Source organism: Prionailurus viverrinus, chromosome D1, assembly GCF_022837055.1.
Source record: "Prionailurus viverrinus isolate Anna chromosome D1, UM_Priviv_1.0, whole genome shotgun sequence".
Classification (NCBI taxonomy): domain Eukaryota; kingdom Metazoa; phylum Chordata; class Mammalia; order Carnivora; family Felidae; genus Prionailurus; species Prionailurus viverrinus.
The window spans coordinates 98,295,158-98,316,105 of NC_062570.1; the positions used below are offsets into that span (position 1 = coordinate 98,295,158).

Below are 20,948 nucleotides of genomic sequence, written 5' to 3' on the forward strand. Positions count from 1 at the left end.
GGCAAATAGGCCCTGCCTTCTGAATTTTCCACCCCACCTCCTCCTCTGCAGCTAGAGTTCACTTCCTGATAATTGTATCCCCTACATTGCTGGCTCAGATCCGGTCCCAGCCAGTCCCAAGCCTTCCTGGAACCCTACGCATGAGTTCCAGCAACAATGAATTACCCATTAGAGCACTGTCTCAACTGGGACTGTGGTTGCCTACAAAAAATAGAATACCACTATGCAATGGCTTCTCCTGATAGGGGTTTATTCATCTCCTACAGTAAGGAATAGGCAGCCAAGGGCTGTGATGACAGCTCATCTCCAGGCTTCTGCTCTGTCATCCTAAACTTTCCTCCTCATATTTTTGTCTCATGGTTACAAGATGGCTGCTGCCCTTCCAGACCTCAGATGTGCATTGAAGACAGAACATATAAGATAAAGAAGCAATAAAGACTATCTTTATATCAAGAAAGCAAAGCTTTCCCAGAAATCCTCGGCTTATGACTCACTGGCTAAAAGTATGTCACGTGGTCACATCCAGCTACAAGGGAGTCTGGGGAGTAAGTATTTGTAGGGGAACACATTGACATACAAATAAAATACGGGTAATGTTAGTAAGAAAGAAGGATAGATTAATATAGGGTAAAACAGGGGTCAACAAACTACAAGCAGCAAACTCAACCTGGCCCATGGCTTGCCTTTATAAATAAAGTTTTACTGAAACACAGCTGCACACATTTGTATACAACGCTACAATGGCAATGTTGAGTAGTTGCTACAGAAGCCATATGGCCCACAGAGTCTAAAATACCCATTTTTTGGTCACTTACAGAAAAAGGTTGCCAACTCCTGAGATCGACAATTAGTAGTCTCTACCACAAGTACCAGCAAAGGAAAGACCTAATTTTTTTTTTCTGGAAAGAATGTATTATTTTCCAAAGAACATCCCAATCTTCACAAGAAAAATTAGAATACCTTTTTTTCTCTGCTTACATTTATTTTACAGTTTCGTGATCATTTTTATTCTGAACTACATACGGGATAAATAAGGAGCCTCATAAACTTTCAGGGCATAGGGCCTTAAATTGGCCTTTATTTTCAAGCACTTCTTCTAGTGGTCTTGTTGTAGAAGTGAATAAAGTATGCCCAAGATGGCCGGTGGGTCTAAAACAAACTCTGGTCTCTAGCTTAGAGACCCCTCCTCCGTGTTCTTCTTCCTTTATTTACTGCGTGCCCCCCACAGATATGGAAGCTGATGACCATAAATTACCTTCCCCACTTGCATTTGGCGCTCAGATCTTTGGAGAAATGGTCTCCTCTGAGCCCACTGGTGTTAAATAAATCTCTGATCCACAAGATCTCCGAGTGCCGCTTAGTTTTTCCGCCAGCGTTCCAGCCTAGTTCTATAACAAATTTGGTTCCCTGACTGGGAAACCCAACCCCACTGGCCCACTGTGGCCACCAGTTTGGGAGAAGGTGCAAGGTGGTGAAGGAGCGAGGGATCACAAGGGAGAAGGCATGCCCCCTGCCTGAATTTCAACAGTCTTCTTCTCTCGGTTGTCTCAGGCCGCCCCACTCCGTTGTGCCAGCCGGACTCAAAAGGACCTGGTAGGTGAGGACCTGGACCCAACATGGGAACCAGTAAGGCCAGGGCCCCAAAGAAGTCAGGCCCACCCCAAAGGGTGGAAGGGGGACCTGATCAATCTCCAGAGGCCTTAATGGTCTCACAGGTAGAAAATTTTGCGGGAGGGAATGTAATAGACTCTGGTGTGTGTGTGTGTGTGTGTGTGTGTGTGTGTGTGTGTGTGTGGCTCAGCCAGGCTTGCCAGTTGAGTTTGAGTTTGTGGCTCCACGGATGGGCACCTTTAAGGTCCCCAAAAGTCTATGGAGTCTGAATGGGCTCTCCTGTGTCGTGGTGAGAGTATAAGGTCTAGAGCAGTATTGGATCAGATTCTGATCACAAGTCACAAAGCTGAGTCCCCTATGGCCAAGCCTCCCCTAAAGTTTCCCTCGGGAATGTGACCAGTGGAGTATCTGATTGGTCCTCTCATCCAAAAGGATACCCTCCCTTTGTCTGTCTCCCCAACACACAAACACAAGAAAGGAATTAATAATAGGATCAACACAGAGTAGGCCTACGATTTTAGAGGACGTGTTCAAATATTTTTAAAATGGATTTTCAGGTGATTACAGGGTGAAAATGACACCCAGGAAGTTAAGGACTTTTTGTGAACTAGGATGGCCCATATTCAATGTAGGATGGCCCCAGAAGGGACATTAGATGCTCAAATAGTGCAGCAGGTCTGGCTAATAGTCACTGGGAACCCAGGCCACCCTGGTCGATTTCCATACATTGACTCCTGGCTTGAAATTGCCCAAAACCCCCCGCCTTGGGTGCGATTCATCCATAGCAAGCAGAGTCAGACAAACGTTTTAGCCACTTTATCCAGAGACTCACCCAGGGAGCCAAAGAAGCAACCCACCGCTCCTCTAATATTTAAAGGAGACATGGAGGAAGATACTGTCTTTCTGCCTCCTTATGACTTCATCAAGCTCCCTCCCCCCTCCCCCTGAGCTTGAAACTCCTCCCCCATCTGTCTCTAAGACTCCACAGTCACCACCGCCCATCTCCCTGCCCCTCTCAGACCCGGAGAACCATACCCCCCAGGGGCCAGCAGCCAGACTGTGCCCCAGACCAGACCTAACGCTCTCCAAATGCCTGTAAGGGAGACGAGAGAGCCTGAAAGACAGAATGAGGACAGAACAGTCCAGCCCAGCCATTCCTTGATGTATTATCAACCTTTCTCCACAACCGACCTCCTCAATTGGAAACACAACACTCCATCATACTCTAAAAAGCCACAAGCAATGGTCAACTTGATGGAGTCCTTCTTCCAGACTGACTTGGGAAGACTGTCAACAGTTACTCTGTACTCTGTTTAATACAGAGGAAAAAATAATAATAATGAGAGAAACACGACAGTACCTAGAAGATCACGCACCTCCGCGGATCAATGACCCTGCTGTCTGGGCTTAAGCTGCCGTGCCTAAAAAACGCCCAACATGGGATTTCACCACAAAAGAAGGACAGGCCCACATCCAATGATATGAGGAAGCCTTCCTTTGGGGAGTCCAAGCTGGAGCCAAAAAGCCCATGAACATGACTAAAATATCATCAGTCAAACAGCACCCTGGGGAATCTCCGGGAGACTACTATGAAAGATTATGTGAAGCATACCGTATATATACCCCGTATGACCCCGAGGCACTAGAAAGTCAACAGATGGTAAACACCTCGTTGTAGCACAGGCTGCCCCAGATATCAAAAGAAAACTCCAGAAGTTGGAGGGCTTTGCCAGGATGAAGATCACTCAGCTGATAGAGGTCGCCAATAAAGTTTTCATGAGCAGAGAAGTCACAGCCGAAAGAGAAGCGGAGAGAAGACTAAAAGAGAAGGCGACCCTTCTCGCAGCACTAAAAGAAACAGACGCTGCAAAGACAGGAAGACCCCAACCGCCAAAAGGGGGGAAGCCCAGAGCCCCCTTAGCAAAGCACCAATGTACATGCTGCAAAGAGAAGGGACACTGGAAGAATGAATGTCCGAATCGGAAGGGGCCCTCAAAACCCAGCCGATTCGGGAGGAACCTCGAGGCAAGAACCTCGTTGGTCTGGCCGGGATAGAATTGGACTAAGGGGGGCCAGGCTCTTTTCATTCTTGGCCCCCATGAGCCCACGGTCGAAATAAAGGTAGGGGGCCGAACAATAACTTTCATGGTTGACACTGGGGCTGAATACTCTGTTATTACTTCCCCAGTGGCACCCTTCAGCCAAAAGATGGCAACCATTACTTGGGGCTGCTGGGACACGAGTCATGCAGCAGCCCTTCTGTCAAGCTCGACAATGTGAACTTGGGGGTCACAAGGTGCAGCATGAGTTCCTTTAGTTACCTGACTGCCCGATTCCTCTCCTGGGCTGGGATCTGCTCTCCAAACTTGGGGCCCAGATAACCTTTGAACCCATTGGACAGACTAGCCTCCAATTAAACCCAAGGCAGAAGGAAACCCTGGTCTTAGCGATTACCCTGCCAAGGGAAGAAGAATGGAGACTATTCTGCACCCAGGCCCTACCCTGTAGCCCCTCAGAATTCAGGCTTATGTTTTCCTCTGTATGGGCTGAAGATAACCCACCTAGACTAGCTTGGAGTCAGGCCCCCATCATTGTTGACCTGATCCCTGGAGCCCAACCTCAGAGACAAAGGCAGTACCCCCTTCCACTCGAGGCTAGAATGGGTACACAAGAGCACCTGACCACGCTCAGAGAAGCAGGTATTCTAATCAGGTGCCAATCGGCTTGGAATATCCCACTCTTGCCAGTCAAGAAGCCAGGAGGAGGATACTGACCAGTACAGGATTTAAGGGCCATTAACAAAGTGACTGTTTCCTTACACCCAGTGGTCCCGAACCCGTAGACTCTCCTCAGCCAAATTCCAGGGTCAGCCAGATGGTTTGCACACCTCGACCTAAAGGATGCTTTCTTCTGCAGCCGCCTGGCTCCTCAAAGTCAACCATCGTTTGTCTTTGAATGGACTGAGCCCATTACAGGGCTCCAGATGCAGCTGACCCAGACACGACTTCCCCAAGGTTTCAAGAACTTGCCCACTCTTTTTGGGGAAGCACTAGCTACAGACCTCACCGACTTTCCGAGGAAACCACAGGGTGTGTCCTCCTCCAATATGTAGATGACCTCCTCCTTGCCAGCGACACCCAAGAAGACTGTGTGAAAGGTACCAAGGCCCTCCTGCAGCTCCTGTCCTACTCGGGGTACCGGTTCTTTTGGAAAAAAGGCACAGATTTGTCAGCAGCAGGTCTGATACTTAGGCTTCCTCCTCACAAAAGGAAAAAGAGAACTAGGACTGGAAAGGAAGAAGGTTATCGCCACATTGCCACAGCCCCAAACAAAATGAGGCTTTCATGAACTTTTAGGAGCCGCAGGGTTCTGTCGCATTTGGATTCCCAGATTCTCAGCCATAGCAAGGCCCCTCTATGACCTGTTGGGAGGGCCAGACCGGGAGCCCCTCGCATGGACTGAGGAGGCAAGGGCCGCTTTCACAGAAATGAAGTCGGCTCCGGGACCAGCCCCAGCCCTGGGTTTGCCTGACACAGAAAGGCCCTTTAACCTCTTCGTGCATGAAAAGGGCAAAATAGACCTTGGAGTGCTCACTCAGAGCATGGGGACTTGGCAACGGCCAGTAGCCTACCTGTCAAAAAAAACTTGATCCTGTGCCTACAGGATGGCCACCATGCCTCAGAGCGCTGACAGCCACAGTCCTGTTCATCAGGGAGGCAGACAAACTCACACTGGGACAAACACTTACTATTCAGGTCCCAAAGGCGGTCACGTCCCTCATGAACACCCAAAGATATCATTTCCTCCGCAATTCTCGGCTGACACAATACCAAGGCCTTCTCTATGAAAACCCAAGGGTCACTCTTGAAACAGTAAGAACACTAAACCCGACCACCTTCCTTCCCACGGAGGAGGGAGAACCCAACCATGATTGGAGTAGTGGATGAAGTCTACGCCAACCGCCCGGACCTCCAAGACCAGGCTATACTATAACAAGCCCGGAGATCACCCCATTCATCGAGGGGAGCAGCCATTTACAAGAGGGCAGCCGAAGAGCAGGATATGCGGTAACCACAACCACCGAATTTCCGGAAGCCAAGGCCTTGCCGGAAAGATGGTCGGCACTACGAGCTGAACTGTATGCCTTAACCCGAGCCCTCATCCTTAGCAAAGGTAAATGAGTTACCATCTACACTGATTCCCGGTATGCCTTCACTACTGTGCATGTACACGGGGCCATCTATAAAGCAGGAGGCCTCCTTACTGCTGCAGGGAAAGCCATCCAAAACAAGGAAGAAATACTAAAGCTTCTTGAGGCCGTATGGCTGCCAGACAAGGTGGCTAGCCTACACTGTAAGGGGCATCAGAAAGGAGACGACCCCATAACTCAAGGAAATTGTCTGGCCGACAAAACGGCCAGAGCAGCCACCTGTCGTGACCCAGGCGAAGCTCCTACCTAGCTATGACTCTTGTGCCCCAGAGGGAAGCCTTCCCCGCCCCCCACCCCACCCCCAGTACACAAATGAAGAAGGAAGTTGGACCTCAACAGAAGGGGGCACACTAAGCAAAGAGGGATGGTGGGTCACGCCAGATGGGCACATCTTTGTCCCGTCGTCTATGGAAAAACACCTAGTGAACGAATATCACCAACTCACTCACCTAGGGAAAAATGAACCAAAGGCCCTTCCCGAAAAGAACTACCAGATCAGCCAGCTGCCGGCATTATGCCGAGCTGTCAGTGAACAATGTGTAACGTGTGCCAAAAACAATGCTTGGTCTGCCCCACAGCCCCCGCCCGGCACACAAAGGATGGGGGGCCATCCCTTTCGAAGACTTAGAGCTGGACTTTACCAACATACAACTAAATAAAGGGTTCAGGTACCTCTTGTAATAATCTGCACATATTCAGGAGGGTTGAAGCCTTCCCGACCAGAACAGAATGAAGTCGCGAGGTGGCCAAAGCTTTTCTATGGGAGATTGTGCCTCTGTTTGGTCTACCCGTAACCACACACAGTGATAACAGACCTGCATTTGTGGCAGACGTCACACAAACCCTGACAAAGTCCCTCAACATTCCCTGGAAACTGCATGCTGCTTACCGACCCCAGAGCTCAGGGAAAGTAGAGCGGATGAATCGCACCCTCAAGGAAACCCTGGCTAAGTTCCACCAAGAGACTAATCTCCCATGGCCAGATTTACTACCGCTGGCCCTCCTGCGTGCCCAATGTATGCCTGGGGCACTAGGATTCTCCCCTTTGGAGTTATTATATGGGCGACCCTCCCCCACCCCATGTTCAGGAAAACTCCCAGGAGACCTACACCAGATTGGAGACAAGAGAATAAGAGAACAGCTCCAGACTTTGGGGGAAGTCCTAAATAAGTTGCAGAGATACACCATAGAAAGGGCTCCGATTTCCTTAGGGACCCCCGTTAATCCCTTTCAGCCAGGAGACTCTGTGTGGGTCAAAGATTGGAAGAGGGAACCTCTTAAACCACAGTGGACTGGGCCTTATACTGTTATTCTAACAACTCCTACAGCCCTTAAAGTTTCCAGTATCACCCCATGGGTCCATCACTCCAGAGTGAAGAAGGCCAACTCAGAAGAACCCACAACCTGGCGAAGTGATCCAGATCCAGCCAACCCACTTAAACTGACCCTCAAAAGGGACACTGGCCCCTGAGACCTCCAGCCCTGCTCCAGCCACACCCTGGAAGCTGGCTGGCCTGTGCATGGCAGAAGCCTGAGGAATCAATGCGTGAACCTAGCCCAGAGGTGTGGATGCAACTCTGCCAGCCCTTGCCCCTTACTGGTGCCATAGCCTTGATCTTACTTCTTACTGTTGGGCTGATAGAGACTGCACTAACAAGCTGGACATGGGACAAAAGATGTATGCTGGGTCTCACATGCCTCCTCTGGATGAGAGGATGATTAAGTATTGCCTGTTATGATAACCTCTCTCGCCTTCATAACTGCCGCTTACCCACTTTGCCCCCAGGATTGTTATATGACAATAAGGGGGTCAAGGGTGTTCAGTGCCTTTACCTCCCTCCACAAAGATTGCTACAAGGGAGAAACACCCACTCTCTGCCAGTCACCCGGTGCCCCAAGGACTAAGTATCGGACCATAGAGATAACCCAAAATGTCAGGAACCCATATCACAACAAGAGCCTCCAGAGAGGGAAGCGAGCTTGCTACACTTACCTTCCTCAATGAGGGATCTCAGATGGGGGAGGGGTGCAAGACAGGGCCCTTCAAAAAGTTATAAAGGATACCCAGGATAGGGTAATACAAGCCATAAGCGACCACTCCCCCAGCAGCCTACCAGGGTTTGAACCTTTCAGCCCTGAATCAGATGCTTACCAATTCCCCACTCCAGCGTTGGGCCAACACTACTCTACAAGTCCTCCATAAAATAGATAATCACACCCAAACCTGCTGGATGTGCTTGCCCCTCAGCCAGAGGGCTTACTTAGCCACTCCCATCCCTTTGACCTGGAAAGCTCCTGAAAATCTCAAAACCAACACCTCTGTCTTAATTGGGCCCCTGGCCACTGGGGTCCATCTCACAAATGCCAATAATCTAATCTGTAAAGTCCTTGAAGGTATGAACGGTACCTCTCTATGCGGAAGAAATAAAACCTTAAAGAGGAATGCAACCCTGTGTTCAACCCCTGGGGTGTTCTATCTGTGTTCTAATTCGGCCTACCGATGCCTAGAGGCCAACTGGACTCAGATATGTTATGCCATTGTCCTAACCCCAGAGATATCCATATACACCGAAGATCAGTTCCTAACAGCCTTTAGCCCCAAGTCCCGGGCTAAACAGGCAATCCTGCTACCCGTTCTGATAGGCGCAGGAATTGCGACAGGAATAGGAACCGGATTAGGGGGCATAGGTTCATCTGTAGGACTAAACAATAGACTATCTCAAGAGCTACATGAAGACATGGAACGAGTGGCAGATTGTCTGGTAACCTTACAAAGCCAAATAAAGTATCTGGCGGCGGTGAGCCTCCAAAATAGGTGAGCCCTGGACCTCCTCACTTCAGAAAAAGGAGGGATTTGTATCTTTCTTGGGGGAGGAGTGTTGCTATTTCGTAAACCAGTCGGGAATAGTCACAACTAAGGGTAAGGAACTCAAGGAAAGAATTCAACATAGACAACAGGAAAGTATCAATCAATAAAAAGGATGGGATCTCACAGATTGGGCATCCTGGCTTCCTTCCCTGGTGGGGGGCCCTCCTCTCCATAATCTTACTTGTAGCCATCGGTCCCTGTATATTGAACGCCATGGTACGTTTTATTGAAAACACTGTTGCTCGCCAAACTACTGCACGTATCTTAGCCTTCCAAGAGTACCAACCTGTAAAACTAAAAGGTGATGCCTACTAAAAGTTTTTTTAAAAGGCATCAAAGGGGGGAAGGTTGGAGAAGTGAATAAAGTATGCCAAAGATGACTGATGGGGCTAAAACAAACTCTGGTCTCTAGCACAGAGACCCCTCCTCCATGTTCTTCTTCCTTTGTTTGCCGTGCGCGAAAACCCCCACAGATATGGCAGCTGACAACTATAATAATTACCCTCCCCGCTTGCATTCGGCGCTCAGACCTTTGGAGAAATGGTCTCCTCTGAGCCCACCGTTGTTAAATAAATCTCTGATCCATCCAGATTTCCGAGTGCCGCTTGGTGTTTCCACCAGCGTTCCAGCCTGGTTCCGTAACAGTCTGACTTCCGTTCATTCTACAAATTGGTACTGAGCATCTACTGTGGTGGGTATGTGTTAGGTCCTGGTTAAGGACAGGATGGATGGATGGATGGATGGATGGATCATAAACTGAGAGAGATCAAGACAGAGTCAGATCAGAATAATTATGCCATGCCTTCTCAATCTTGCCTAGAGAATGTGTATGTGAAAAGAAGGGTATATAGACTATAGTGGGTATGTGGTAGGGTGTAGCCACTGTAACAGAGATCCCTTTCTAACTGCATGGGTACATAAAGAACATGAGTTGCTCTCCCTCTTACATAACAGCTTCCAAGTAGGCAGTCCACACTGGCAAGTGTCTCTGTTCCGCACAATCGGGGACCCTGGCTCTTTCCATCATACTGCTCCCATAGCCCCTAAGACATTTACCTTGCTTGCCACGACACAGCTGGGTCACAGACACATTTGGGTCCCAGGTGATGGGAAGAAGAGACAAGAACATGTTAGAGCACACACCTGAAGTTGTACAGCCCGGATGGGGAAGGGAGCATGCATCACCTCCTTTTATCATCCATTGAGTCACATGGTTCACCTACCCACAAGGGAGGCTGGGAAAGGTAGTCTCTGGCTGAGCAACCACATGACGAGCTACCATCCAATGATTTGGGACAAATGGGAGATTGAATTTGGGTAGACAACGGGTAGTGTCCACCATGCAAAGTAGGTTCATGAGTCCTTGTTGAACTCAGAGGTGAGGTAGTTGACCTCTCTGAGTTCCCCGAAACTCGGGCCCTACTGGTACAGATCCACTGCCCCCTATACCTGGGAGGTCAGTTTTGTTCACTCTGTCTCGTAGGGATCGCCTTCTGACGTCACCAGTGGCTCCCGGCCAAGGCAAGAACAGAACCACACCCATAAAGGGCCCTCCTTCCTGGATTATTACAGCCTTCCACCTGCCAGGATGACGACCTTGTGTTCTGCCCCACATCAAGTTCACACACGAGGTAATTACTCTTGACGAGACCTAAAACCCCACCCTTGATGAATGCTTTAAACAACTAAGATTCCTTAAGAAAAATTCAAAAGCAAACCGATTGTGCGAAGTGCACACCTCCTGAGGCCTTAGACCCCTTCGAAACACATCCCTCCCCCTTTCCCTCATGCGGAACAAAAAGGATTCGAATCTGGGAAACTCGGTGTACTGGCCTGTTACCACCTTGATGCAGGGGAGTGAAGCTAATGGTGGAATTTCAGGTACAATGGAAGGGGAGCGTTTGGAGACAGGAATACATTTCGGTCACCTGTGGAGAGCCCAGACTGTGCCCCCACGTACCCAGCGTGGGCTGCCCCTGGTCTCTCTCAGCGAAGGGCATCTGGCCTATATACAGCACATATTGCTTCCCTAGGGGTGCAAAGTGGCAGCACATTCATTAGATAAATTAATTCTGTTTATGTGCCAAGGAGCAGGGCCCTTCCAGGAAACCAGGGCCTCTTACAGACAAGTTTGCCCTGTTTGTCATTAAATTATTTGTCAAAGTGGAATATCAGGCCTAAGAGCAAATAGCCATTGCCCTTAACAAACTGAAACCCACAGCCTTCAAAGTTTGGCCCTGGAATGAGACTCTCCAAGTAAGATTCTGATGACCACAGCTCAGTTCCTTTAAGTCGTTCTGTTCTCAAAAGGGTAATTTGATCCCCAAGGCGACAAGGTGATCAGGTGGCATTCTCCAGCTGGAGACTAGCCCATAACTAAGTAGCAGGAAGTCCCCTCTCTGGAGGAAGGAGGAGTGCAGGTACCTCAGAGCAAAGGCCAGAGGGCTGGTGGAAAAGAATAGGCCTCGGGTGGAGCTCACTCCTGGAAATTTGCACCTGCCTTGGGGGTTATTAACCCTTCCGGTTCCACATAGCCCACCAAGGGCTGTGTTAAGCTGGGGTCAGGGTTTTGCCGTTAGCATGTGAAACTTTAAATGTACTCCATAGAGGGGCGCCTGGGTGGCTTGGTCGGTTAAGCGTCCGGACTTCAGCTCAGGTCATGATCTCACGGTCCGTGAGTTCAAGCCCCGCGTCGGGCTCTGTGCTGACAGCTCAGAGCCTGGAGCCTGTTTCGGATTCTGTGTCTCCCTCTCTCTCTGCCCCTCCCCTGTTCATGCTCTGTCTCTCTCTGTCTCAAAAATAAATAAATGTTAAAAAAATAAATAAATAAAGTAAATGTACTCCATAGATTATACCCTTTTATTACGGAAAATTTCAAACGTACACAAAAGCAAAATGACTCTTATAACCCCCGTGTATCTATGCCCAGCCTCAACAATTATCAACATTTTGCCTATCTAATTTTACCTAGCTACCCACCTCTTTTTTTTTTTTTCTCTTGGGTAAGTATTCTGAGTATTTTAAAGCAAATCTAAGACATCTCACCTGTACAGTAAACGGTACTAATTAAACAGTGTTTGAAATACTACAGATGGCAGTCCCTACTTTCAACCATACCAGCTAGAGTAATGAGCAAGAAGGTTGGGACCCCCTGGTATAGTCCCGCCAACCCCCTTCTTCTTCTTCTTCTTCTTCTTCTTCTTCTTCTTCTTCTTTTTTTTACAACAAAGAACTCAGAAGTGAGACGCCAACCACTGGCGTCCAGAGTGGTGCCAGAGCACAAACCAGGGAGAAGTCGGCCCTCCAGGCTGCCTGATGAGAGACAGACTCGGGCTGGTGACTGACTGCCCAGGCCCGGTCCCTGGGAGACAGCGGATTAACCCCCCTCCGCTGCTCACTACCGGCAGGAAGAATCCGGACTGTTCTCAAACGCACTTCTGTTAGCTCCGGAGGGGTGCGCGGTGGGCCAGGGATGAAGCCGGGTCCCTGGACGTGCAGGAGGCGGTAACTGGAGCGAGGGATCCCGGGCGGGCCGGGGCGGGGTACCGGGGCGGGGGTGGCCTTGGAAACAGAAAGATGCTTGCTCCCACGAGGGGCGGGACAACCCAGGGCCAAGGTCAGGCTGGGTCCCGGGTGGCTTGCCGCCGCCTCCGGGCTCCACGTGGGGAGCGGGCCAGCGAGGTTGGCTTGGCATCCACGCCCGGGGCCGGGAGCAGGAAGTAGTCTTCCGTGGGCGCGGCCCTAGGCGCGGTGCTGCAGGTGCGGCGCTAGGTAGCTCGGGCGGACGGCCAGTGCAAAGGAGGAGGTGAGCGCGGGGTCGCCACCGAGGCCCCGGGGCCAGAGCTAGCGGCTGGGCCTGGCTTGAGGAGGAGGCGTTTTGGAAGGGGGAAGGAGCCCGAGGGGTGAGCGTGGTTGTTGCCTTGAGGCTTGGATCCGGCTGTGCCCAAATGAGGGTGGGGGGGCAGATCGCGAGGGTTGATTGAAATCCAGACGGGATAGTGTGGCCTCGGGCCTCAGGGAGCGTCGCGGATCGTCTCCGCCTTGGAAGAGGGATGGGGGAGCTGGAAATGGGGGAGATAGGAAGGGACTGCACCGTGGGAGAGTGAGGTGGGGCCAGCAGAGGGAAGGAGGGCTCGTAGGGGGTCTCTGGACGCCAAGGGATGCGGGGCGCCGCCAAGGCTCTGGGGCTGCGGTCGGGCCCGGGATGAGGGGCGCAGAGGACGTACGGAGTCGGGGACAGTTAGCTTCTCGACAAGACAGAGCTGGGCAGGGGTGGGGGAGGGGGGACTTGCAAAAAGGGGGCCGAGGCTCAAGCACCTATAGGAACCTTCCGCGGGGGCCGATTCCCGCCCCACCCCCCGCCCCACTATCCCCGGGCGGGGAGCGCACCGGAGCGGAGAGGAGGCGGGGACACAGACGCAAGCCTGACTCGGAAGGATGTTTCTGGCCGGCTGTGGCTTTAAGGGTGACGCCGGGCGTGCGGGCCCTTTAAGGAGGGGTCGGGGGCGTGTCAGGAAATGAGTCCTGGGCCCGCCTCGCGGGGGAGAACGGCCTCGGCTGTCCGGAGGCACCGGGACTGAACGGCAGCCTGTGCGCCGAAGGGCTGCGCGCCGCAGGCTTGGGCAGGCCCGGCCTCCTCCCGCGCCCTCTGGGCCCCCGCCGCGAGCACCTCTGAGCTTCCCTGCACCCCTCTTTCCAAACCCCTCGCACGCCTTCCCTCCGTTCATCTTACTGCACGCCTCCCCTTTCCTCCTGCAAACCCTTTTCGCCCATGCCTCCCTCTCCCGGCGTCTCTTCCCCGCGCTGCCCTCCGCCCTTCGGCACCTTCGCCCTGCCTTCCTCCCCCTCCCCCTCTCTTTCCTTTCCTCTCCCCTCCCTTCTTCCTGAGACCATCCCTACAAGGCCTCTTCTGTCCAACCTTAGCCTGTCCCTCACCCCTTCCCTGTGTCTCGTCTCATGAGCCACCTCAGAGTGGGGGCAGATTGGGAGGCTCCCCCCACAGCAGAACCTCTCGGTGGAGAGGCCTCTAGGCCATCCCCCATGTGACAGTTGAGGGCTGCGGCTTGCAGAAAGCAGACAGGGGCTGATTGCCCTGTACTCCAGTTCTGGCTGTAGAGTGACCCAGTTCCTCTGCCACCATGAACAGGGCCCCTTTGAAGCGGTCCAGGATCCTGCACATGGCACTGATGGGGGCTTCCGACCCCTCCGGAGAGGCAGAGGCCAGCAAGGAGAAGCCCTTTCTGCTGCGGGCGTTGCAGATCACGCTGGTGGTGTCTCTCTACTGGGTCACCTCCATCTCCATGGTGTTCCTGAACAAGTACCTGCTGGACAGCCCCTCCCTACAGCTGGACACCCCCATCTTCGTCACCTTCTACCAGTGCCTGGTGACCACGCTGCTGTGCAAGAGCCTCAGCATACTGGCGGCCTGCTGCCCCGGTGCCATGGACTTTCCCACCCTGCGCCTGGACCTCAGGGTGACCCGCAGCGTCCTGCCCCTGTCCGTCGTCTTCATCGGCATGATCACCTTCAATAACCTCTGCCTCAAGTACGTCGGCGTGGCCTTCTACAACGTGGGCCGCTCACTCACCACTGTCTTCAATGTGCTGCTGTCCTACTTGCTGCTCAAGCAAACCACCTCCTTCTATGCCTTGCTCACCTGCGGCATCATCATCGGTGAGTGGCCAGCCAGGGCCACGGGGGGGTGGGGGTGGGGCGCAGGGACCCAAACCCCAAAGATCAACCCTGCCAGGCGTCGTCGGATTTTATCTGTCCCGGCTCCCTTGGGGAAGAGCCTGGGGCCCAGAGACAGTAAGCTCCCCGAGGTCACCCAGCAAGTCAGGGGCCCACCCAGGGCCCCTCAAAACAAGATCGGATTCGATCTACCTTTCACAGAGGGGAAAAAACCAAGGTACAGAGAAGGTAAATAATTTGTTGAAAATCACACAGCTAATAAGTGGCAGAGCTGGGATCTGATCTCGAGCAGTCTGGCTCCCTGTGCTTGACCACTGTATTGCTTCTCAAGAGCTCAAGTGTCCTGACTCTCCATCCAGTGCTATTTCCAGAGAATGCATCTTGTAATAAATATACCATCACCCTCTGACCTTGTAGGCTCGTAGTGATGGCTAAGACAGTGGCAAGAAATAAGCTTTGAGAGGTCTTAGCTGTCTTCCCACGCTTGACCCTTAGAAAATAAGAATTATTGATGGGGACATGGTGCCAAGCATTCACATTTAGCATCTCCTTTGTTCCCCAGAGGTCCCCTGGGAGGTAGCATCACCTTGATCAGCTCCATACAAACCAGGAAACGGAAGCTCAGAGAGGTTAAGCGACTTGCCCCGGGCCACACAGCTAGGAAGTCGCCAGGCTGGGGCACAAACCCAGATTGGCCAGACTCTCGGGTCTATGCTTTTAACCCCCCTGCTCTCCTCTTGTCCCCTAGAGATTATAGCTGCACTGTCCAACACAGTAGCCACCAACCACGTGTCTATTTCCATTTCCATTCATTCAGATTCAATGACATTTTAAAAATTCAGTTCCTCAGTTGCAGGTGTTAACAACCCCATTCTGTAGCCACATGTCAGGTGCTCAGTAGCCGCATGTGACCAGTGGCTACTATATTGGACAGCGCTGATGATAGAACATTTCCATCATCACAACGTTTATTTATTTTTGGGACAGAGAGAGACAGAGCATGAACGGGGGAGGGGCAGAGAGAGAGAGGGAGACACAGAATCTGAAACAGGCTCCAGGCTCTGAGCCATCAGCCCAGAGCCTGACGCGGGGCTCGAACTCACGGACCGCGAGATCGTGACCTGGTTGAAGTCGGACGCTTAACCGACTGCGCCACCCAGGCGCCCCAGAACATTTCCATCATCACAGAAGGGGTGTTTGCGGCACTCTGGGTAAGAGTGCACCCACTTCCCTCAGAATCCTCGCAGGGCTCTGTCATCCAGGAATGTGGTCTTTCTTTGAACCTGTTCAGGTTTTTCCTGGGGCTGTAAAGTTCGTGTTGGTTGGTTGACCTACATATTCTTCCCTGGTGTCTCCGAGTCCCAGGCCCAGTCTCACTGGTTGCAGGGGAGGGGCCCATCCCATGCCGCCTGTCCTAGAAAATGTTACTCTCATTGAGCAACTGCTAGATATAGGACTGCTCAGTCCAGGCCCGAGACGGGAGAAGGCCAAGGTTAGAGGAGAAGGAGCTGCTGAGACCCCTGGCGGATTTTCAGCTGCCCCCTCGCCCCACCCCACCTCACCGCTGCCCAGAGCTGATGCAGAGTCCCAGGCCTCACTTAGCCAAACGCCTCAGGGGTCTCCACTTCAGCCTCACTGGACCCTATGAAGGGGGGAGGGGGAGCAGGGAGAGGGGAGCCTCCTGATGCGAGAATTTGCACGAAGAAAGCTGAAGTCGCTAAGGAAACTGGGCCCAAGTCCTAAAAGTAATCAAAGTAGCTGATAGTGTGATAGCGTCAGAGAAAGTGCCTTCACTGGCCACACTGATGGGGCAGGGGCCCAGGCCCCCTCTCTGCTTCGCTTCCCCTTAAGATGGGTCTCAGGTGACTATTACGGGGCCCTTCCTCCTTTCCCAGTATTGGGTGTGAGTTCCCTCTAGGGCGTGGAGCCTTGGGGTGGGGGTCCCTTCTGGACTTGGAAGGTCACGAGCCGGAGGACTGGGGGCGCTCTGGCTAACCCTCCACACCCCCAGAGCAGGTCTACAGATACCTGTTTGCAAAGGCCCTGCCAAGACCCAGAATGTGCCTGCAACATAGGAGGCGCCTTATCTCCTTCAACCCTCAAAGCCACCTCCAGAACAACCTGCGTTCATGCATTCTTTCAGGCAGCCAACCAATATGAACGGATGGCCAGGCACGTGCCAGAGACTGGGCCAAACTTTGGGGATACAAGTTCGGCCAAAGGGGACGGGGCTCCTGGGCTCCCGGAGGGCATGGTGATGATGCAGGGCAGTAAGTGAGTTATGCCGCAGGAGTGAGGCTACTATTGGGGTAATAGAAGGTGCTACAGGAACCCTGGTGGGGGTGGGGAGGGAAGCAAAGTTGGAAATGGGGTAATCTAAGCAGGCGTGCCGGAGGAAGTGCTAGATGGGTATAAGGAAGGGGTGAGGAGACAGTGTTCTAGGCAGAGGAAAGTACCTGTGTGTTTCTTCACGCTCGGGCCATCGGGGGCCTTGCCCAAGTTAAGTGAGTCTGGAATGTTTCCTGAAGGTAGTAGGTGAGGAGGGGCTTTAAGCCAGGACGGGACCTGAGCAGATCTATCCGTACTTTAGGAAGATCATTCTAGTTGCAAGGTGGAGGGTAGTGTGGTTGGAGTTGGGGGGTCGAGAAAGTGACCCAGGCCTCTATAGATGAAGGAAATGGGAGCTCAGAAAAGTTAAGTCACCTTTCCTCAGGCCATGCAGCCTCTAGATGGCAGAACCCAATTGGAGCCCAAATCTCTCTGACACCAGAAGTTCTCCTACTCCCCCGTGTTACCAGGTGCTGTCGCACGAGGTACAGCACGTGTAAGATTCAGGCCCTGCCTCCTGGGAAGGTGGGGTGTCGCCAAAGAGATGGGACAGTCCCCATGGGCAGGTGACAGGCAAGGGGTCTTGCAGGGACCATGGAGGCTCTGTGAGCAGGAGGTGACACAAGATGAGGGTGTCAGAAAGAGTGACTGTCCCAAAAGACCTCAGGCCACAAGTGATTCTAACTCATTATAGGCTCTCATTTAACAGACAAGGAAGCCAAGGCTCTGAGACCTTAAATCACTTGCCCAAGGTCACCTTAACCACTAAGCACTCAGCCCTTTGGAGCTCATTTCCAGCACTACTTTCCAGATGCCCCAGGCCAACACAGTCGCCCTGGTTATGGGTGCTCACAGCATGCTGCACTGTTTTATGGCCCTCATTACAATTGTAATTAAAGAAATAACTGCGAAATGAATCGTCTTAACGTCGTTCTCCTCTGCTAGAATGTAAGCTCCCGAGAAAGCATTCATGTCCTGGGCCACTTTCCCAGCCTTTGTATGGTGCCTTGCATGTAATAGAGAGTTCGGACATATTTATTGCAGAGAGGGCCGGGAGGACGGGACAGTGAGGGCAGCATTACCGTCTGTGACCTTCGGTGGCAAAACTCTCTGTCCTTCTTCCTCCCCGTCGTCATCCTCTTTGCCCCTCTCCTCTCTCCACCGCAGGTGGCTTCTGGCTTGGTGTGGACCAGGAGGGGGCAGAGGGCACCCTGTCTTGGACAGGCACCCTCTTTGGCGTGCTCGCCAGCCTCTGTGTCTCGCTCAACGCCATCTACACCAAGAAGGTGCTCCCGGCCGTGGATGGCAGCATCTGGCGTCTGACCTTCTACAACAACGTCAATGCCTGCGTCCTCTTCCTGCCCTTGTTCCTGCTGCTCGGGGAGCTTCAGACCCTCCGTGACTTTTCCCAGCTGGGCAGCGCCCACTTCTGGGGCATGATGACCCTGGGCGGCCTGTTCGGCTTTGCCATCGGCTACGTGACGGGACTACAGATCAAGTTCACCAGCCCCCTGACCCATAACGTGTCCGGCACCACCAAAGCCTGTGCCCAGACGGTGCTGGCTGTGCTCTACTACGAGGAGACCAAGAGCTTCCTCTGGTGGACAAGCAACATGATGGTGCTGGGGGGCTCCTCTGCCTACACCTGGGTCAGGGGCTGGGAGATGAAGAAGATTCAGGAGGAACCCAGCCCCAAAGAGGACGAGAAGAGCAGCATGGGGGTGTGAGCTCCTTCAGGGACCCGGGGATGGCCCAGTGGGGGAGAATGCCCAGGGCAGCTCTCTGGACCCTGAGAGGTAGTCTGGAGGGGGTATTGTTTACAAACCTGCTCACAAATCGGGCGGTTGAAATAGAGCCAGTGTGTTCAAGCGATGTCGGAAAGTTGCCAAACCTATCTCGACCGCCTTTCCTGTTTCTGAGTTTTGTCCTCCCCTAGGGAGGCAGGACCCCCTGGGAACAGCCAATGAGTTTCTCTGGAGGAGCACTCGCTTTTGGGGAGTAGGAGAAGGGCGGCACCCCATCCTGTCCCCCTTCCGGGGCCTTCTACCTCCACATGACCTTTGGGGTTGGGGACGGGCCACAACATTGAGGGACAGTAGTAAGTCTTCACTTATACTCAGGGGAGATGGGGGTATGACCCCACCACAGGCCAAATGAAGGGGTTTGGGAAACCTCACATCTCTGGGTCCCAGGACAGGCAGCGAGGCTTTGACCCTGCAAATCAGCCTCCCTCCGGAGGAAAGTGGGGGCTGGGCTGAGGGGCGACACAGACAAGCGTCCCCTCTTGGTCTTCTGCGCCAAGACCACCAGTCCCCAGGGAAGGGCACGACAGATCATTTGCACCCAAGCCTGGCTCTGGAATCCCCAAGGACTGCTGGGAATGGGGCACATCGTGGGAAAGTGCCCTTTTCCCACCATCTGCACCCTACGCTCCCAGCTTTTGGACATGGGGGAGCCACACAGCTTTTACAGGTTAAGCAGGGTCATTAACACCCTCCCCCGGTCCCTGACACTGAGAAGCTCATTCCTCCCCTCCTGAGGAGCCGCTAGCCCTCTGGTTTCCCAGCACCTGACTCAGGTAAGACCTCCCGGAGGTGCAGCCAGGTCACCCTCCTAACTCTGGCTTCCCAGAGCGTCATCCCCAAGAGGACTGGGAGAGCCAGGGTCCTGGCTCAGAACCTTCCCCCTCAGCGGTGCTGTGCCTTCCCCTGAGCCAGATCCCTGCCTGGGTGTTGGAACCTGACTCTGATGAAGGTGATAAAGTAACAATTACGTTTCTTCCCTGAGGTTAGGGCTGAAAGAACCTTCTCTTCCCCTTGCCAACGCCCTGCCCCCACCCCCGTGGGCTTAGGACGGCCTTCACAAACCCCGTCTCTTCGCCTGTGCATTCTGTCCCACCCATCTCCTTGGGATAATTCCTCCTGTTTTGTCCCCGTCAGGAAAGGTTGGGGAGAGTGGGTCTTCTCATCCGCAGTGGTTTCTAATGAAGTTAGTCTGGCCTGATGTTCTGAACTGTGTGTGAGTTCATTAAAAAGGGGAATAAGACGTTGTAGTGGAAACTCTGACGGTTGGGGTTCTTTTCTTTCTTGCAAGGCTAGTGCCTGACTAAACTTTGATTGCGGAAGCATCCACTTCAGAGATCGCCGGACACACAACCAGGCTGCCTCCCCATCTGAGACCCCTTCATTTTAAAGACCTTGATGGATTTCAGTAACCGATCACTTGGGCCGCTTCTTTTTTTCTCTTCCTACACTTAAAATTTCCACTCCTATGTTTTGAATTCACCAACAAAGAGTGAGCCTGCAAACCCTCGACCCCAATAAAAGCAGATCCCCAGGCCTGTGTGTGCTCTCATTCTCGCTCTCTCCCTCCCTCCCCGGTCTCCCCCCACCACCCCCACATCGCTGTGTGGCCCCAGGTGTGCTGTGTAATTTCCAGATCCTGTAAGTAATAAACCTTTATTTTTTCAAAGTTTCCTGATGGTTATTGCTGAAGGGTGTCTTGCAATCATTAAGAACCACAAGGACCGTCCGCATTGCTTATCGCCAGGCCGGGACCAGCACCAAACAAACCAGTGTAGTTGACAGAACTGCATGATGGCCCTTACAGTTAGCCAAGGGGAACGCCCTCATTACCTGCGACTTGCTTACGAACCACCTAAGTCAGGTGGGTGACACCATCTGGAAAAGGAACACAGCTTGCTGGGGGTCTGTCGCACTGCTCTGTGCTTTTGCATATGGCCTCTGTGGTATGTTGCCTGAGGGATCCCACCCAAAAGCTCACAGCTGCTGTGATTATCCAATGATCTCCCCAGAGCAACATGATCAAGACCATATGGTCTAATGAGACAATTAGACCACTAATTACAAAGGCCTTCATTGACTATTCATGTGCATAAGGGTCCTCAAGGCCAAGGAGAGCTAAGGAGGGTAGATTGGGTAGCTAGGCTATTGTCATACCCAAGGAGTGGCTTTGGGCTACACACTAGGAAAACATTCCTGCAGGTGAGGAGGACTGGTGACCACCGAGTCTGTGGGTCATGCGTGGACTGCGCGCTGTAACCCAGAAGAGTGCGATAGCCTTGCAACCAGAAATCAATGGCACCACCGGAGGGAAAATGCAATTGACGCCTATGGTGTCTATGTCACCAGTTCACTCAACTCTGTCACTCTTCATCCCCTGATCTGTTGGGATAGTCTGGGTCCAATCCCCGGTGTGATGTTACTAAAAACAATAATG

General features: G+C 52.6%; 1 protein-coding gene across 4 annotated transcripts; it reads left to right on the top strand.

Moving 5' to 3' along the window:
• Window positions 1–12,355: 12,355 nt before the first annotated feature.
• On the top strand, window positions 12,356–20,180 carry SLC35C1 (solute carrier family 35 member C1). 4 transcript variants are annotated; one of them, XM_047823909.1, is made up of 3 exons: window positions 12,356–12,495; window positions 13,837–14,363; window positions 17,877–20,180. In XM_047823909.1, the coding sequence occupies exons 2-3, from the start codon at window positions 13,868–13,870 to the stop codon at window positions 18,434–18,436; spliced, it is 1,056 nt and encodes a 351-aa protein (XP_047679865.1). In that variant the 5' UTR covers window positions 12,356–12,495; window positions 13,837–13,867; the 3' UTR covers window positions 18,437–20,180. The 4 variants fall into 4 exon arrangements, 3 of the variants coding, with proteins under 3 accessions (XP_047679865.1, XP_047679866.1, XP_047679864.1); XM_047823910.1 differs by having other exon boundaries at window positions 12,481–12,592; XR_007144944.1 differs by lacking the exon at window positions 12,356–12,495 and having other exon boundaries at window positions 13,226–14,363; window positions 17,877–19,287; window positions 19,803–20,180.
• The last annotated feature ends 768 nt before the right edge of the window (window positions 20,181–20,948 follow it).